The following is a 17,746-nucleotide window of genomic DNA, read 5'->3' as shown; positions in this document are numbered from 1 at the left end:
TGCCCAACCCCCAGCCGGAGACATTCTGTGATTGGTCAGTGTTGGCAAAGGGAAACCTGCCCTAAATGTCAATATTTGCCCCCTTCCCACTGGCACCGGCCTGGCAGCTGCGCCCGGTCACACGGAGATAAATATCCGGCCAATCAGCTCTGAGATTCTCCGTCTCTTTCCCTGGGGCAGAATGATGAACTGTAACTGCAGGTAAGTGCCCTTTCTCTTCCAGTAAGCTCTACGGGGGGGTTACTGGAACAGCACAATTCAGCAGGAACAGCCCCCTAAGTTTGCTCATAGCCTGTACAGAGAGATACCATAAAACTATGGCACATAGGGATTCCCCTGTACTAAGCACAATTCAGCAGGAACAGCCCCCTAAGTTTGCTCATAGCCTGTACAGAGAGATACCATAAAACTATGGCACATAGGGATTCCCCTGTACTAAGCACAATTCAGCAGGAACAGCCCCTAAGTTTGCTCATAGCCTGTACAGAGAGATACCATAAAACTATGGCACATAGGGATTCCCCTGTACTAAGCACAATTCAGCAGGAACAGCCCCCTAAGTTTGCTCATAGCCTGTACAAAGAGATACCATAAAACTATGGCACATAGGGATTCCCCTGTACTAAGCACAATTCAGCAGGAACAGCCCCCTAAGTTTGCTCATAGCCTGTACAGAGAGATACCATAAAACTATGGCACATAGGGATTCCCCGTACTAAGCACAATTCAGCAGGAACAGCCCCCTAAGTTTGCCCATAGCCTGTACAGAGAGATACCATAAAACTATGGCACATAGGGATTCCCCTGTACTAAGCACAATTCAGCAGGAACAGCCCCCTAAGTTTGCCCATAGCCTGTACAGAGAGATACCATAAAACTATGGCACATAGGGATTCCCCTGTACTAAGCACAATTCAGCAGGAACAGCCCCCTAAGTTTGCTCATAGCCTGTACAGAGAGATACCATAAAACTATGGCACATAGGGATTCCCCTGTACTAAGCACAATTCAGCAGGAACAGCCCCCTAAGTTTGCCCATAGCCTGTACAGAGAGATACCATAAAACTATGGCACATAGGGATTCCCCTGTACTAAGCACAATTCAGCAGGAACAGCCCCCTAAGTTTGCTCATAGCCTGTACAGAGAGATACCATAAAACTATGGCACATAGGGATTCCCCTGTACTAAGCACAATTCAGCAGGAACAGCCCCCTAAGTTTGCTCATAGCCTGTACAGAGAGATACCATAAAACTATGGCACATGGGGATTCCCCTGTACTAAGCACAATTCAGCAGGAACAGCCCCCTAAGTTTGCCCATAGCCTGTACAGAGAGATACCATAAAACTATGGCACATAGGGATTCCCCTGTACTAAGCACAATTCAGCAGGAACAGCCCCCTAAGTTTGCTCATAGCCTGTACAGAGAGATCCCATAAAGCTATGGCACATAGGGATTCCCCTGTACTAAGCACAATTCAGCAGGAACAGCCCCCTAAGTTTGCCCATAGCCTGTACAGAGAGATACCATAAAACTATGGCACATAGGGATTCCCCTGTACTAAGCACAATTCAGCAGGAACAGCCCCCTAAGTTTGCTCATAGCCTGTACAGAGAGATACCATAAAACTATGGCACATAGGGATTCCCCTGTACTAAGCACAATTCAGCAGGAACAGCCCCCTAAGTTTGCTCATAGTAATTATAGGAGAGCAATGAATCAGGACACAGTTGTTCCTATTTATTTACAAATGACAGTACAGACACAATAGAGGCACAAGCGATAGAGGAGTAAACACCTTCCCACACGTCAGTATCAGTAGGAGCTTTACTGGGACCAACAGATGTGCCACCCGGTACCCAGTGAGCAGGTCCCTTGCGATGGTCCCAACTCTGAAGCAGAGATCTGGCGCCTCCTCTGGTGGAGAAGGAAACTTTAGTGTCCAGTTGGTGGGATGAGGCATCTTCCCCCTGAGTGTGAGTGGGGGCAGGAGATGAATCCAACTGACGGAGATACCCCCCCCGCCCCCCCGATTGTGGCTCCTCATACGGTTCCTCTGGCCACGTTTGCACCGTGTAGGGGCCTCTCCCACAGCCACCATCTGGGTCCCACTTAGTAGCACCCGCGTCTGTCAGGGGAACAGGGAGAGATTTATAGATTGGCAAGATGGAGACAGTAGGACAAGATGGAGACAGTAGGGCAAGATGGAGACAGTAGGGCAAGATGGAGACAGTAGGGCAAGATGGAGACAGTAGGGCAAGATGGAGACAGTAGGGCAAGATGGAGACAGTAGGACAAGATGGAGACAGTAGGGCAAGATGGAGACAGTAGGGCAAGATGGAGACAGTAGGGCAAGATGGAGACAGTAGGGCAAGATGGAGACAGTAGGGTAAGATGGGGACAGTAGGGCAAGATGGGGACAGTAGGGCAAGATGGGGACAGTAGGGCAATATGGAGACAGTAGGACAAGATGGAGACAGAGGAACAAGATGGAGACAGTAGGGCAAGATGGAGACAGTAGGACAAGATGGAGACAGTAGGACAAGATGGAGACAGTAGGGCAAGATGGAGACAGTAGGACAAGATGGAGACAGAGGAACAAGATGGAGACAGTAGGGCAAGATGGAGACAGTAGGGCAAGATGGAGACAGTAGGGCAAGATGGAGACAGAGGAACAAGATGGAGACAGTAGGGCAAGATGGAGACAGTAGGGCAAGATGGAGACAGTAGGGCAAGATGGAGACAGAGGAACAAGATGGAGACAGTAGGGCAAGATGGAGACAGTAGGGCAAGATGGAGACAGTAGGGCAAGATGGAGACAGTAGGGCAAGATGGAGACAGTAGGGCAAGATGGAGACAGAGGAACAAGATGGAGACAGTAGGGCAAGATGGAGACAGTAGGGCAAGATGGAGACAGTAGGGCAAGATGGAGACAGAGGAACAAGATGGAGACAGTAGGGCAAGATGGAGACAGTAGGGCAAGATGGAGACAGTAGGGCAAGATGGAGACAGAGGAACAAGATGGAGACAGTAGGGCAAGATGGAGACAGTAGGGCAAGATGGGGACAGTAGGGTAAGATGGAGACAGTAGGGCAAGATGGGGACAGTAGGGCAAGATGGAGACAGTAGGGCAAGATGGAGACAGTAGGGCAAGATGGAGACAGTAGGGCAAGATGGGGACAGTAGGGTAAGATGGAGACAGTAGGGCAAGATGGGGACAGTAGGGTAAGATGGCACCACACACACATCTCACACCCCAGTATTCAGACCGCAGAACACAAATCCATGCCCAGTCACAATACCAACCTCAGAGGGGAGTTTCCTTCCTGTAGTTGAACCCGCAGGTGCGCCCCTCAAACTGCAGTTTAATTGCTTGTTTCAGGTGGAGCTGAGGGTCCATAGTGGTGATGGATATAACAGGCGACCCCGGGGTATCAGTGGGGGGGCTGAGTGGGGACATCCTGGTATCAGTGGTTTTTGTAGGAGAGCAGGAGGGGTCTCTTGGTGAATATACAACGTGCCCAGTTCTCCTTGGGGAATGTATGGGCTCAGTCATCTTCCTGGGAGAGTAATGGGGTTCCCCAGATTTCCTAGGGGAATCCATAGGTTCACCCACTGTTTGGAAAGAGTTAATGGATTCTGGAATTTTCTTGGAATAATGATCAGGTTCCAACATTCTCTTGGGCTGTGGAACATTGGGGGTAGAGTGCTTGGGTTCTGTAACCTTCCAAGGAGAGTAAGGGGGTTCTGTAACCTTCCAAGGAGAGTAAGGGGGTTCTGTAACCTTCCAAGGAGAGTAAGGGGGTTCTGTAACCTTCCAAGGAGAATGTGAGGGTTCTGTGACTTTCCTAGGAGAATGTGAGGGTTCTGTGACTTTCCTAGGAGAATGTGGGGGTTCTGTGACCTTCCAAGGAGAATGTGGGGGTTCTGTGACCTTCCAAGGAGAGTGTGTGGGTTCTGTGACTTTCCTAGGAGAATGTGGGGGTTCTGTGACCTTCCAAGGAGAGTGTGTGGGTTCCGTGACTTTCCTAGGAGAGTGTGAGGGTTCTGTAACCTTCCAAGGAGAGTGTGTGGGTTCTGTGACTTTCCTAGGAGAGTGTGTGGGTTCCGTGACTTTCCTAGGAGAGTGTGTGGGTTCCGTGACTTTCCTAGGAGAGTGTGTGGGTTCCGTGACTTTCCTAGGAGAGTGTGTGGGTTCCGTGACTTTCCTAGGAGAGTGTGTGGGTTCTGGAATTATTTTGTGAGAAAGTACAGCTTCCCCACCTTTCCTTGGGTTCCCCATTTTCTTGGGAGAGGACACAGGGTTGGCGGCTTTCTTGGTCGGGTACAGAGAGACCTCATCCCTCGGGGGATACACAGGGACCCCACATTTCAGTGCTGAGCGCAGGGGGTCCCCAGCCTCCCTGACCTCCCCCGGGCTCACAGTACCTCGGGAGGAATATCCTGAGCTGCCCGTTTGGTGTTGGCTGAACATATGGACCCTTGTCCCACCAGGAGAGGACACATTGTGACCATTCCTTTCTAGGCTAAAGCCGCTGTCCCCGGTCTTAGCGTGGGGGTACTTGGGGCTTCCGTACTTTGGGTTGGTGAGGATGCAGTTCCGCTTGAGCTCATACTCAGAAGGGCAGGAGAACTGATTGTGGCCCCCGACACCTTCCCACGCCCCCAAGTCCTGAAAGGAGCTGGAGGTTTGGTGCAACATGGCCGACGGCCTCGCCAGGTGAGACCCTGAGGCACCCTGAGGAACTGGGTAATTAATCATGCCGGTGAGGGCAATGGCTTGCCGGGAGCGGCTGCGAGGTAAGGAGTGTTGCTGAACCTGCTGAGTAAAGGTCAAGCTGTCCATTGGGACAGTGGCCTGAGAGTGGTAAGTGGAAGAGGTCAGGATGGACCCTTGGGAACTTTTCAGGGAGTTTTCCATGGAGCAGCTGCCTGTGGACACTGGGGATAATGTAGACCAACTGTCCTCCTGTCGGCACATTGGCTTCTTCTCTGGGGTTCTCTTCTCCGGAGCTTGCCCCATTGGACCCTGATATGGCGGTGCCCCATGGCTCACCAACAGATGGACTATGGCTAGATGCCCGCCTTTAGCTGCCACCCTTACAGGAGTACGCCCGTAGTTATCGGCATGTTGCGCATAGGCCTTACCCTCCTCTAGGAGAACCCTGGCCAAATCCTCATGGCCTTCTTGGGCAGCGATGCATAGGGGAGTGGCGCCCTGAGAGCACTGTGCATCGGGGAAGGCCTTGTGCTGCAGAAGGAGGCGGGCGATGCTGGGGTGCCCTCGCCAGGTGGCACAGTGTAGAGGGGTCCTCCTGTCCTTGTCAGGGGCATTAGGCTGGGCTTTGCCCTTCACTAGAAGCAGCTGAGCCATTTCCCAGTTGCCCTGCCAGCAGGCAGCATGTAAAGCTGTGCGTTGCTCGGGGTCCTGCCCTTCAATATCTGCCCCCTGTTCCACTAGCAATTCTACCATCGCCATCTGCCCCTGTAACACCAGCAGCTGCAGGAGGGGTACCCCCTTACTGTCCTTTACATTGGGGTCTGCCCCTTTCCTCAGCAGCAGTTCCACCGGCCCCCGGTGATCCCCAAGAGCTGCCAGGCACAAAGCAGTCCTCCCATCCGCGTCCCGCTGATCTATGGGGGCCCCCCGGTTTATGAGAAGTTCAGCGGAGCTGGTGTGACCCTCCTGAGCCGCCAGGTGTAGCGGGGTGCACCCCTCTCTGTCTCTCGCTGACACTTTGGCTCCTCCATCCACCAAAGCCCGGCACGAGTTTCTCCTGCCCTCACAAGCGGCCCAGTGAAGGGGTGCCCAGCCCAGTTGGTCACGGTGGTTCTCGTCTAGGCCCCTCTCCAACAGAACCCGCACTGCCTCCTCCCCTCTGGCTGCGGAAGCCGCCATGCCCAGGGCAGACCTGCCCTCTGTGTCCGTGGCATCGGTTGCTGCCCCCCACAGCAGCAGGACTCTCACCGTTTCGGCGTGGCCCCCCAGGGCAGCGGCAAGCAGTGGTGTCATCCTTCCTCTGCCCGCTCTGTCGGGGTCGGCTCCGGCCTCCAGTAACAGCTCTGCCACCTCAGCCTGCCCCTCGTAGGCAGCGACCAGTAAAGGGGTCATCCCGTCCCCGTCCGGCAGCTCCGTGTCAGCTCTGTGCTCCAGCAAGAGGGAGATCAACTCGGGGTAGCCCCGCCCAGCGGGAATACACAGGCAGGCGACGGCCAATGCGGTGCGGCCTTCGGAGTCGGATCTATTGACATCAACCCCAGCGTCCAGGAACAACTTGGCCACGGGTCTATGGCCCATGTAGGAGGCGGCCATGAGAGGCGTTCGGCCCTCGGGATCTGCATGATCTGCTTGGGCCCCAGCCTTTAATAGGGCTTTAACTGCCCCTTCATGTCCCCCCCAAGCAGCTGCTCTGAGAGCCGTTCGTCCGTCCGACCCACACACATCGGGTTGGGCTCCAGCGGACAGAAGTGCTTCCACTATTTCTGTGTGGCCCCCCCATGCAGCCGACCGCAAAGGGGTCCATCCTCGGTTGTCTGGATGGTCAGGTTGGGCGCCATGACTGAGGAGCAGTTGGACTATAGCGAGATGGCCTTGGTGAGCAGCCAGACCTAAGGGCGTCTGCCCGTCTTCATCAGTGGTCTCCAGGTCTGCCCCCATGGAGAGCATCAGCTTTACCGCCTCCAGGTTCCCGGCATGGGCAGCCGCTGCCAGGAGAGTGCGCCCGTTCCTGTCTCGCTGGTGCAGCCCGGCCCCATTCTCCAACAACAGTTCCACTGACGCCCCCTTTTCCAGAGTCTTCCTTAGAACATCAGAGTCCAGCAGGTCGCAAGAGCCATCCAGATGGGCCCCGGCCAATAGTAGCAGCTGCAGGACATCAAGCTCCAACGGGATGTCGGAGACCAAACAGTCTGAGACGGGGACCCCGGTCCATAGGAGCCACAGTGCCAGGTGTGAGGGTTCCAGCCCTCGTAGATCACACAGGAGAAGATGTCTGGCCAGTTGGTGAACCTCGTTGGGCTGCAGGTATTGGGCCCGGGTAGAAAGGGTCATGGCCAACATGCTGTGGCCCTCGGACACGTTGCACAGGTACTTCTGGGTACAGTACTTCACATCCAGGAGCCACTCGGAGAAGCTGTGGTGGAACAGAACCTGGGAACCTTGCGGCTCGTCCACCGATCTCAGCAGCCCAGAGATGGACTCCAAGCTCTTCTCGAAGTCTCTTTCGCTCCAGTTCTGCATCTGCTTGGTCCAAGCGGCGCCGCGCAGTTCGGACGCGGAAAGGGGCCGAGGAGATGCCAGGAGGACGTTGAGGAGCGCCTGGGCCTGGTAGAACTGCTTGCCGGAGAAGAGCCGCTGGCAGAGCCACAGGTAGAGGCCGTTCAGGGTGCCGGGAATATGGCGGATCTCTCGGAGCAGAATGGAGCCCTCGGCCACGCCGTCCAACACCCTCTCCAGGTACAGGAAGCAGCCGTTGCTCTTGATGTGCAGCTGGTTGAGCATCTCGGCCGTGTCCAGGGTCAGGTGTTGGCGCAGAGCCTCCTCGCGGTCCAATCGGCACAGGATGTACTGCTGAACGTCCCGCACAATGTGAGCCTTACGCAGGTCGTCCAGGCACAGCCGGCGGAATCCTGCACGCGAGAACAGGGGGTTCATAAATACACAGGCAGTAAACATGTACCCTTATATTTGGGCCTTTACTCTGGGGCCCATCAAGTTAAACAACCGGGGGGCCCAAAATATTCTGCCAATGGGTGGGTTTAGATTTAGCCCAGAACCAGGCCCAAGAACTTTCAGCACCATCTTCCCCCTCTTGGGATCCCATTGGCACCATTAGTACAGCCCTTATTGCCCGGCCTGTGAGCACCCAATACGGACACCAGGTGGCGCTGCACCCCTGTCAGGGGATTAGGAGACGCCCAGGCTACACAAGGCCGGGCTAAGGATTGCCCACCAGCAAGAGGGCATATTATAGGTTTACAACTACCCTATCTGCCCCATGGGAACCTCCCCCCAGGGTGTCTAGCTGGGGCGCATCATTATCTACCCACAATGCAATGTTACCCTCACTGCCCCCCCCCCCCCGCCGGGCCCCTCACCTGTAAACATCCGGCTCACAGCTTTATTCTGCCTCCGAGCGGAGCAAACCAACAGCAACCAGGGGGGCAGGAGCTCATGGTGATTGGCCAGCAGCTCAGCGATGCTGCAATTGGTCTCTGACGGGAACCCCTCGGATTGGCAGCAACTGCAGGTCTCGTCCAGAGAGTCCACAAGGAGGAAAAGGTTTTGTGTGGGGGCGGGCAGTGCCAGCAGGGGGAGGAGCAACAACCTGGAAGGGAGGAGCCACTTAGTACATTCCTGTGCCCTGGGTACCCCAGAACTATAGCGGGGTGACTGTTACCCCAATGTTTCTATATATCTGTAACCTTGTTATGGGCTAAGGGGGCCCAGCCTGAAGGCCAGTTAGGGGGGGATTTGGGGTGAGTGCTTATTTGTGCCCTGGGTACCCCTGGAACTATAGCGGGGTGACTGTTACCCCAATGTTTCTATATATCTGTAACCTTGTTATGGGCTAAGGGGGCCCAGCCTGAAGGCCAGTTAGGGGGGGATTTGGGGTGAGTGCTTATTTGTGCCCTGGGTACCCCTGGAACTATAGCGGGGTGACTGTTACCCCAATGTTTCTATATATCTGTAACCTTGTTATGGGCTAAGGGGGCCCAGCCTGAAGGCCAGTTAGGGGGGGATTTGGGGTGAGTGCTTATTTGTGCCCTGGGTACCCCTGGAACTATAGCGGGGTGACTGTTACCCCAATGTTTCTATATATCTGTAACCTTGTTATGGGCTAGGGGGCCCAGCCTGAAGGCCAGTTAGGGGGGATTTGGGGTGAGTGCTTATTTGTGCCCTGGGTACCCCTGGAACTATAGCGGGGTGACTGTTACCCCAATGTTTCTATATATCTGTAACCTTGTTATGGGCTAAGGGGGCCCAGCCTGAAGGCCAGTTAGGGGGGGATTTGGGGTGCTTATTTGTGCCCTGGGTACCCCTGGAACTATAGCAGGGTGACTGTTACCCCAATGTTTCTATATATCTGTAACCTTGTTATGGGCTAAGGGGGCCCAGCCTGAAGGCCAGTTAGGGGGGGATTTGGGGTGAGTGCTTATTTGTGCCCTGGGTACCCCTGGAACTATAGCGGGGTGACTGTTACCCCAATGTTTCTATATATCTGTAACCTTGTTATGGGCTAAGGGGGCCCAGCCTGAAGGCCAGTTAGGGGGGGATTTGGGGTGAGTGCTTATTTGTGCCCTGGGTACCCCTGGAACTATAAGAGGGGGGATTTGGGGTGCAGATCATACCCAGAACAAACCGCTCACCGTTTGAAGGCCTCGTCGAGATCCCCCTGACAGGCCTCTGTATCTGCATTGTACCCGCTGATGAGGGGGCTCTCTCGCAGTTGCTGTGCCAGGCTCTGGATGAATTGGTGAGGGCACAGGCTGGCGTGGGTGTGAGCTTGGCAGAAGTGATATGCCAGGACCCTGGAACTGAGCCGGGAGCAACATCCGGCCTCTGAGCTGGGCCATAAGATCTCTGCACACAGCGCTGTCTTTCCTGCCCCGGGGGCCCCGGTGATGAGAATGCCGGGGGTCCTGGTCCCCCCGAGCCCTTCCAGGCAGTGCTGCAGTCTCTGTAACGCCCATTCCCTACAGTAGAAGGGTCGGCCTCGTAGTTTGCTGGGGGTCATCGCAGGCAGGGGGGTAAATACTGCGCCACTCGCCAGGGTGGCATCACGATATCAGATTTATGGGGCAGTAGAACTGCTTATACCCAACCAGTAGGGGGCGATGGGCCGGGACCTGTGTGGGGAGAGAGCACACAATCATACATCACTCTTATTATTTCCTTTTAATAATGATTCCTATTTAATATTTATACATGGACCCCCTACTGCCCCCACCCAGTCTGTCAAAGGGCCAAAAATCCCTAATGCTGGGCTGCCCCACGTAGCATAAAGGCCCCAGAGGGAGGGGTAGGATACTATTGGAGGGCCCCAGAGGGAGGGGTAGGATACTATTGGAGGGCCCCAGAGGGAGGAGTAGGATACTATTGGAGGGCCCCAGAGGGAGGGGTAGGATACTATTGGAGGGCCCCAGAGGGAGGGGTAGGATACTATTGGAGGGGCCCCAGAGGGAGGGATAAGAAGGGGCCCCAGAGGGAGGGGTAGGATACTATTGGAGGGCCCCAGAGGGAGGGGTAGGATACTATTGGAGGGCCCCAGAGGGAGGGGTAGGATACTATTGGAGGGGCCCCAGAGGGAGGGGTAGGATACTATTGGAGGGCCCCAGAGGGAGGGGTAGGATACTATTGGAGGGCCCCAGAGGGAGAGATAAGGGGGACCCCAGAGGGAGGGGTAGGATACTATTGGAGGGGCCCAGAGGGAGGGGTAGGATACTATTGGAGGGCCCCAGAGGGAGAGATAAGGGGGACCCCAGAGGGAGGGGTAGGATACTATTGGAGGGCCCCAGAGGGAGAGATAAGGGGGACCCCAGAGGGAGGGGTAGGATACTATTGGAGGGCCCCAGAGGGAGAGATAAGGGGGACCCCAGAGGGAGGGGTAGGATACTATTGGAGGGGCCCCAGAGGGAGGGATAAGGGGGACCCCAGAATAAGGCAGGAGGAGGACAGAGTTGGCCCCTAGAATCAGTTAATAGGACACGTAAGGGCCCCGGGGGCAGAGCTGCTCAGAGTCCCATTCGCGGCCGGTGGGAGAGGCAGGAGGGATGGGGCAGACAAGCCCAGGCCTATCCCACAGGATACACACTGCCCCGGGGCAAGGAGGGCTGGGCTGGGGGGGGAGGCACAGGGTGTTCTACAGGGGAGGGTTATACATGTGAGCTGAGTGGGAGCTGGGGGTAGGAGAGGGGGCAGAGTGGGAGCTGGGGGTAGGAGAGGGGGCAGAGTGGGAGCTGGGGGTAGGAGAGGGGGCAGAGTGGGAGCTGGGGGTAGGAGAGGGGCAGAGTGGGAGCTGGGGGTAGGAGAGGGGCAGAGTGGGAGCTGGGGATAGGAGAGGGGGCAGAGTGGGAGCTGGGGGTAGGAGAGGGGGCAGAGTGGGAGCTGGGGGTAGGAGAGGGGCAGAGTGGGAGCTGGGGGTAGGAGAGGGGGCAGAGTGGGAGCTGGGGATAGGAGAGGGGGCAGAGTGGGAGCTGGGGGTAGGAGAGGGGCAGAGTGGGAGCTGGGGGTAGGAGAGGGGGCAGAGTGGGAGCTGGGGATAGGAGAGGGGGCAGAGTGGGAGCTGGGGGTAGGAGAGGGGGCAGAGTGGGAGCTGGGGATAGGAGAGGGGGCAGAGTGGGAGCTGGGGGTAGGAGAGGGGCAGAGGGGGAGCTGGGGGTAGGAGAGGGGCAGAGTGGGAGCTGGGGGTAGGAGAGGGGCAGAGGGGGAGCTGGGGGTAGGAGAGGGGCAGAGGGGGAGCTGGGGTAGGAGAGGGGCAGAGGGGGAGCTGGGGGTAGGAGAGGGGCAGAGAGGGGCAGAGGGGAGCTGGGGGTAGGAGAGGGGCAGAGGGGGAGCTGGGGGTAGGAGAGGGGCAGAGGGGGAGCTGGGGGTAGGAGAGGGGCAGAGTGGGAGCTGGGGGTAGGAGAGGGGCAGAGGGGGAGCTGGGGGTAGGAGAGGGGCAGAGAGGGGCAGAGGGGGAGCTGGGGGTAGGAGAGGGGCAGAGGGGGAGCTGGGGGTAGGAGAGGGGCAGAGGGGGAGCTGGGGGTAGGAGAGGGGCAGAGAGGGAGCTGGGGGTAGGAGAGGGGCAGAGGGGGAGCTGGGGGTAGGAGAGGGGCAGAGAGGGGCAGAGGGGGAGCTGGGGGTAGGAGAGGGGCAGAGGGGGAGCTGGGGGTAGGAGAGGGGCAGAGGGGGAGCTGGGGGTAGGAGAGGGGCAGAGTGGGAGCTGGGGGTAGGAGAGGGGCAGAGGGGGAGCTGGGGGTAGGAGAGGGGCAGAGAGGGGCAGAGGGGGAGCTGGGGGTAGGAGAGGGGCAGAGGGGGAGCTGGGGGTAGGAGAGGGGCAGAGGGGGAGCTGGGGGTAGGAGAGGGGCAGAGTGGGAGCTGGGGGTAGGAGAGGGGCAGAGGGGGAGCTGGGGGTAGGAGAGGGGGCAGAGTGGGAGCTGGGGGTAGGAGAGGGGCAGAGGGGGAGCTGGGGGTAGGAGAGGGGCAGAGGGGGAGCTGGGGGTAGGAGAGACTGTAGGATTTCCATCTGAATTCATGAGACCCCACACTACATAGCAGGGGGGCACTGGGTTGTTCAATCACCACTCACCAGGGCCCCCAAGGCCAGAATTGCCCCAGGCAGGAATACTGTGTGGCCCTTTTATGAATATATGAATGAAAAGCATGGGCACAGAGAGGGGCAAGTTATGTACAAAGAGTGAAGGGGTAGGTATGAGAAGCAGGGTGAGGGGCAGGGGTAGATATGAGAAGCAGAGTGAGGGGCAGGGGTAGGTATGAGAAGCAGAGTGAGGGGCAGGGGTAGGTATGAGAAGCAGAGTGAGGGGCAGGGGTAGGTATGAGAAGCAGAGTGAGGGGCAGGGGTAGGTATGAGAAGCAGAGTGAGGGGCAGGGGTAGATATGAGAAGCAGAGTGAGGGGCAGGGGTAGGTATGAGAAGCAGAGTGAGGGGCAGGGGTAGGTATGAGAAGCAGAGTGAGGGGCAGGGGTAGGTATGAGAAGCAGAGTGAGGGGCAGGGGTAGGTATGAGAAGCAGAGTGAGGGGCAGGGGTAGGTATGAGAAGCAGAGTGAGGGGCAGGGGTAGATATGAGAAGCAGAGTGAGGGGCAGGGGTAGGTATGAGAAGCAGAGTGAGGGGCAGGGGTAGATATGAGAAGCAGAGTGAGGGGCAGGGGTAGGTATGAGAAGCAGAGTGAGGGGCAGGGGTAGGTATGAGAAGCAGAGTGAGGGGCAGGGGTAGGTATGAGAAGCAGAGTGAGGGGCAGGGGTAGGTATGAGAAGCAGAGTGAGGGGCAGGGGTAGGTATGAGCAGCAGAGTGAGGGGCAGGGGTAGGTATGAGCAGCAGAGTGAGGGGCAGGGGTAGGTATGAGAAGCAGAGTGAGGGGCAGGGGTAGGTATGAGAAGCAGAGTGAGGGGCAGGGGTAGGTATGAGAAGCAGAGTGAGGGGCAGGGGTAGGTATGAGAAGCAGAGTGAGGGGCAGGGGTAGGTATGAGCAGCAGGGTGAGGGGCAGGGGTAGGTATGAGAAGCAGAGTGAGGGGCAGGGGTAGATATGAGAAGCAGAGTGAGGGGCAGGGGTAGGTATGAGCAGCAGGGTGAGGGGCAGGGGTAGGTATGAGAAGCAGAGTGAGGGGCAGGGGTAGATATGAGAAGCAGAGTGAGGGGCAGGGGTAGGTATGAGCAGCAGGGTGAGGGGCAGGGGTAGGTATGAGCAGCAGGGTGAGGGGCAGGGGTAGGTATGAGCAGCAGGGTGAGGGGTAAATATGAAAGGGAAAGTATAAAGCTGCAGAGTTAGGGGGGTAGATACATGACTCAGGGGTAAGTACTGGGACGGGCTGGGGCAGTTGCGCACTTACCGGGCAGGACGGGCTCTCGGTACGGGACAGGCGAAGTGTCCGTGTCTCCTCCGGCCGCGCATTCCCCCGGGAGCCCCCCGGCCGCTCCCAACTCTCAGTGCGGGACCCTCTCCCTGTCCGTGGGGTTTGCCCGGAGTCTCCTGTGGATTTGCCCCCGGGTGCCCCGGCTGTGGGTGTCGGTGGGTCAGGCTGAGCGCAGGGAGGGTGGGACCGGGAGATCAGGTCCGGCCTCTTCCCCATTCCTGTACAGCCGGCTCTGCCTCCCCTGCCCCTCCTGCCCCTCCTGCCCCTCCTGCCCCACACCCCCAGCCCCAGGGCACCTTCTGCCGCTCTCTCCCTGTCAGCCTGAGTGTGAGTCTGTCAGTGTGTGAGTGTAAGTGAGTGAGTGTGTGAGTGTCAGTGTGTGAGTGAGTGTGAGTGTGTGAGTGAGTGTGTCAGTGTGTGAGTGAGTGTGTGAGTGTCAGTGTGTGACTGAGTGAGTGTGTGTGAGTGTAAGTGAGTGAGTGTGAGAGTTAGAGTGAGTGTGTCAGTGGCTGTGTGCATGAGTGTGTGAGACTGAGTGTGTGTGTAAGAGTGAGTGTGAGAGAGAGAGTGAATGTGTCAGTGTGTGAGTGTAAGTGAGTGAGTGTGAGAGAGAGAGTGAGTGTGTGTGGGGGGGGGCATTGAGTGAGGGGGGTGTCTCACTTCACTTGCTGCCCCTTCTGGGTGGCATTGCTGGGTGTGGGGGGGACTGAGCCCCTGTATGTATTTTGGGGGCGACCGTGTGAGACTCCTCTCAGCTGGGGGCACCACACTGGCTGAGTTGGCACTACCCAATGGGCCGGCACCCTGCAATACCCAACTTACCAGCCTCTCCCCTATCAGCACCATGGGCATGATTCCTCTGGTTGGCACTACCCAATGGGCTGGCACCCTGCAATACCCAACTTAGCCTCTCCCCTATCAGCACCATGGGCATGATTCCTCTGGTTGGCACTACCCAATGGGCCGGCACCCTGCAATACCCAACTTACCAGCCTCTCCCCTATCAGCACCATGGGCATGATTTATCCGGTTGGCACTACCCACTGGGCTGGCAATGGGCAATGAGGGGAGTACTAGGGGCCAATGAGGGGAGTACTAGGGGCCAATGAGGGGAGTACTAGGGCCAATGAGGGGAGTACTAGGGGCAATGAGGGGAGTACTAGGGGCCAATGAGGGGAGTACTAGGGGCAATGAGGGGAGTACTAGGGGCCAATGAGGGGAGTACTAGGGGCAATGAGGGGAGTACTAGGGGCAATGAGGGGAGTACTAGGGGCCAATGAGGGGAGTACTAGGGGCAATGAGGGGAGTACTAGGGGCAATGAGGGGAGTACTAGGGGCCAATGAGGGGAGTACTAGGGGCCAATGAGGGGAGTACTAGGGGCAATGAGGGGAGTACTAGGGGGCAGTGCCCAGTGTTCCCAGGAGCTGTCGGGTTCTGTTACCGACCCATGGTGCCCAGTGTTCCTAGGAGCTGTCGGGTTCAGTTACCGACCCATGGTGCCCAGTGTTCCTAGGAGCTGTCGGGTTCTGTTACCGACCCATGGTGCCCAGTGTTCCCAGGAGCTGTCGGGTTCTGTTACCGACCCATGGTGCCCAGTGTTCCCAGGAGCTGTCGGGTTCTGTTACCGACCCATCGTGCCCAGTGTTCCCAGGAGCTGTCGGGTTCTGTTACCGACCCATGGTGCCCAGTGTTCCCAGGAGCTGTCGGGTTCAGTTACCGACCCATGGTGCCCAGTGTTCCCAGGAGCTGTCGGGTTCTGTTACCGACCCATGGTGCCCAGTGTTCCCAGGAGCTGTCGGGTTCTGTTACCGACCCATCGTGCCCAGTGTTCCCAGGAGCTGTTGGGTTCTGTTACCGATCCATGGTGCCCAGTGTTCCCAGGAGCTGTCGGGTTCTGTTACCGACCCATCGTGCCCAGTGTTCCCAGGAGCTGTCGGGTTCTGTTACTGACCCATGGTGCCCAGTGTTCCCAGGAGCTGTCGGGTTCTGTTACTGACCCATGGTGCCCAGTGTTCCCAGGAGCTGTCGGGTTCTGTTACCGACCCATCGTGCCCAGTGTTCCCAGGAGCTGTCGGGTTCTGTTACTGACCCATGGTGCCCAGTGTTCCCAGGAGCTGTCGGGTTCTGTTACTGACCCATGGTGCCCAGTGTTCCCAGGAGCTGTCGGGTTCTGTTACCGACCCATCGTGCCCAGTGTTCCCAGGAGCTGTCGGGTTCTGTTACTGACCCATCGTGCCCAGTGTTCCCAGGAGCTGTTGGGTTCTGTTACCGATCCATGGTGCCCAGTGTTCCCAGGAGCTGTCGGGTTCTGTTACCGACCCATGGTGCCCAGTGTTCCCAGGGGCTGTCGGGTTCAGTTACCGACCCATGGTACCCAGTGTTCCCAGGGGCTGTCGGGTTCTGTTACTGACCCATGGTGCCCAGTGTTCCCAGGAGCTGTCGGGTTCTGTTACTGACCCATGGTGCCCAGTGTTCCCAGGAGCTGTCGGGTTCAGTTACCGACCCATCGTGCCCAGTGTTCCTAGGAGCTGTCGGGTTCTGTTACTGACCCATGGTGCCCAGTGTTCCTAGGAGCTGTCGGGTTCTGTTACTGACCCATGGTGCCCAGTGTTCCCAGGGGCTGTGGGGTTCTGTTACCGACCCATGGTGCCCAGTGTTCCCAGGGGCTGTCGGGTTCTGTTACCGACCCATGGTGCCCAGTGTTCCCAGGGGCTGTCGGGTTCTGTTACCGACCCATGGTGCCCAGTGTTCCCAGGGGCTGTGGGGTTCTGTAACCGACCCATGGTGCCCAGTGTTCCCAGGAGCTGTCGGGTTCTGTTACTGACCCATGGTGCCCAGTGTTCCTAGGAGCTGTCGGGTTCAGTTACCGACCCATGGTGCCCAGTGTTCCCAGGGGCTGTGGGGTTCTGTTACCGACCCGTGGTGCCCAGTGTTCCCAGGGGCTGTCGGGTTCTGTTACCGACCCATGGTGCCCAGTGTTCCCAGGGGCTGTCGGGTTCTGTTACCGACCCATGGTGCCCAGTGTTCCCAGGGGCTGTCGGGTTCTGTTACCGACCCATGGTGCCCAGTGTTCCCAGGAGCTGTCGGGTTCTGTTACCGACCCATGGTGCCCAGTGTTCCCAGGGGCTGTCGGGTTCTGTTACCGACCCATCGTGCCCAGTGTTCCCAGGAGCTGTCGGGTTCTGTTACCGACCCATGGTGCCCAGTGTTCCCAGGAGCTGTCGGGTTCTGTTACCGACCCATGGTGCCCAGTGTTCCCAGGAGCTGTCGGGTTCTGTTACCGACCCATCGTGCCCAGTGTTCCCAGGAGCTGTCGGGTTCTGTTACCGATCCATGGTGCCCAGTGTTCCCAGGAGCTGTCGGGTTCTGTTACCGACCCATGGTGCCCAGTGTTCCCAGGAGCTGTCGGGTTCTGTTACCGACCCATGGTGCCCAGTGTTCCCAGGGGCTGTGGGGTTCTGTTACCGACCCACCGTGCCCAGTGTTCCCAGGGGCTGTGGGGTTCTGTTACCGACCCATCGTGCCCAGTGTTCCCAGGGGCTGTGGGGTTCTGTTACCGACCCATCGTGCCCAGTGTTCCCAGGGGCTGTCGGGTTCTGTTACCGACCCATCGTGCCCAGTGTTCCCAGGGGCTGTCGGGTTCTGTTACCGACCCATCGTGCCCAGTGTTCCCAGGGGCTGTCGGGTTCTGTTACCGACCCATCGTGCCCAGTGTTCCCAGGGGCTGTCGGGTTCTGTTACCGACCCATGGTGCCCAGTGTTCCCAGGAGCTGTTGGGTTCTGTTACCGATCCATGGTGCCCAGTGTTCCCAGGAGCTGTCGGGTTCTGTTACCGACCCATGGTGCCCAGTGTTCCCAGGAGCTGTCGGGTTCTGTTACTGACCCATCGTGCCCAGTGTTCCCAGGAGCTGTCGGGTTCTGTTACCGACCCATGGTGCCCAGTGTTCCTAGGAGCTGTCCGGTTCTGTTACCGACCCATCGTGCCCAGTGTTCCCAGGAGCTGTTGGGTTCTGTTACCGATCCATGGTGCCCAGTGTTCCCAGGAGCTGTCGGGTTCTGTTACCGACCCATCGTGCCCAGTGTTCCCAGGAGCTGTCGGGTTCTGTTACCGACCCATCGTGCCCAGTGTTCCCAGGGGCTGTCGGGTTCTGTTACCGACCCATCGTG

General features: G+C 57.8%; 1 protein-coding gene across 3 annotated transcripts; it reads right to left on the bottom strand.

Annotated features, from left to right (window-relative positions):
- Window positions 1–1,720: 1,720 nt before the first annotated feature.
- LOC100490565 (ankyrin repeat domain-containing protein 50-like) lies at window positions 1,721–13,783 on the bottom strand. 3 transcript variants are annotated; one of them, XM_031897432.1, is made up of 6 exons: window positions 13,555–13,783; window positions 9,371–9,850; window positions 8,099–8,328; window positions 4,210–7,630; window positions 3,308–4,179; window positions 1,721–2,129 (listed from the first exon to the last, which is right to left on the bottom strand). In XM_031897432.1, the coding sequence occupies exons 2-5, from the start codon at window positions 9,736–9,738 to the stop codon at window positions 3,309–3,311; spliced, it is 4,890 nt and encodes a 1,629-aa protein (XP_031753292.1). In that variant the 5' UTR covers window positions 9,739–9,850; window positions 13,555–13,783; the 3' UTR covers window positions 1,721–2,129; window position 3,308. The 3 variants fall into 3 exon arrangements, with proteins under 3 accessions (XP_031753292.1, XP_031753291.1, XP_031753290.1); XM_031897431.1 differs by having other exon boundaries at window positions 3,308–3,725; window positions 3,756–7,630; window positions 13,555–13,782; XM_031897430.1 differs by having other exon boundaries at window positions 3,308–7,630; window positions 13,555–13,782.
- Window positions 13,784–17,746: the final 3,963 nt, after the last annotated feature.

Source organism: Xenopus tropicalis, chromosome 2 (assembly GCF_000004195.4).
Source record: "Xenopus tropicalis strain Nigerian chromosome 2, UCB_Xtro_10.0, whole genome shotgun sequence".
Classification (NCBI taxonomy): domain Eukaryota; kingdom Metazoa; phylum Chordata; class Amphibia; order Anura; family Pipidae; genus Xenopus; species Xenopus tropicalis.
The sequence above is the reverse complement of the archived record's forward strand: the minus strand, read 5'-3'. Positions and strand labels throughout refer to the sequence as shown.

Bases quoted from the DNA above. Each gene is read 5' to 3' on its own strand.
- LOC100490565 (XM_031897430.1), bottom strand. From the start codon at position 9,738: ATGACCCCCAGCAAACTACGAGGCCGACCCTTCTACTGTAGGGAATGG. The intron at 8,329-9,370 runs GTGAGCGGTTTG...CCTCCCTTCCAG, and splicing joins CTCGACGAGGCCTTCAAACG to GTTGTTGCTCCTCCCCCTGC. The intron at 7,631-8,098 runs GTGAGGGGCCCG...TCTCGCGTGCAG, and splicing joins TGTGAGCCGGATGTTTACAG to GATTCCGCCGGCTGTGCCTG.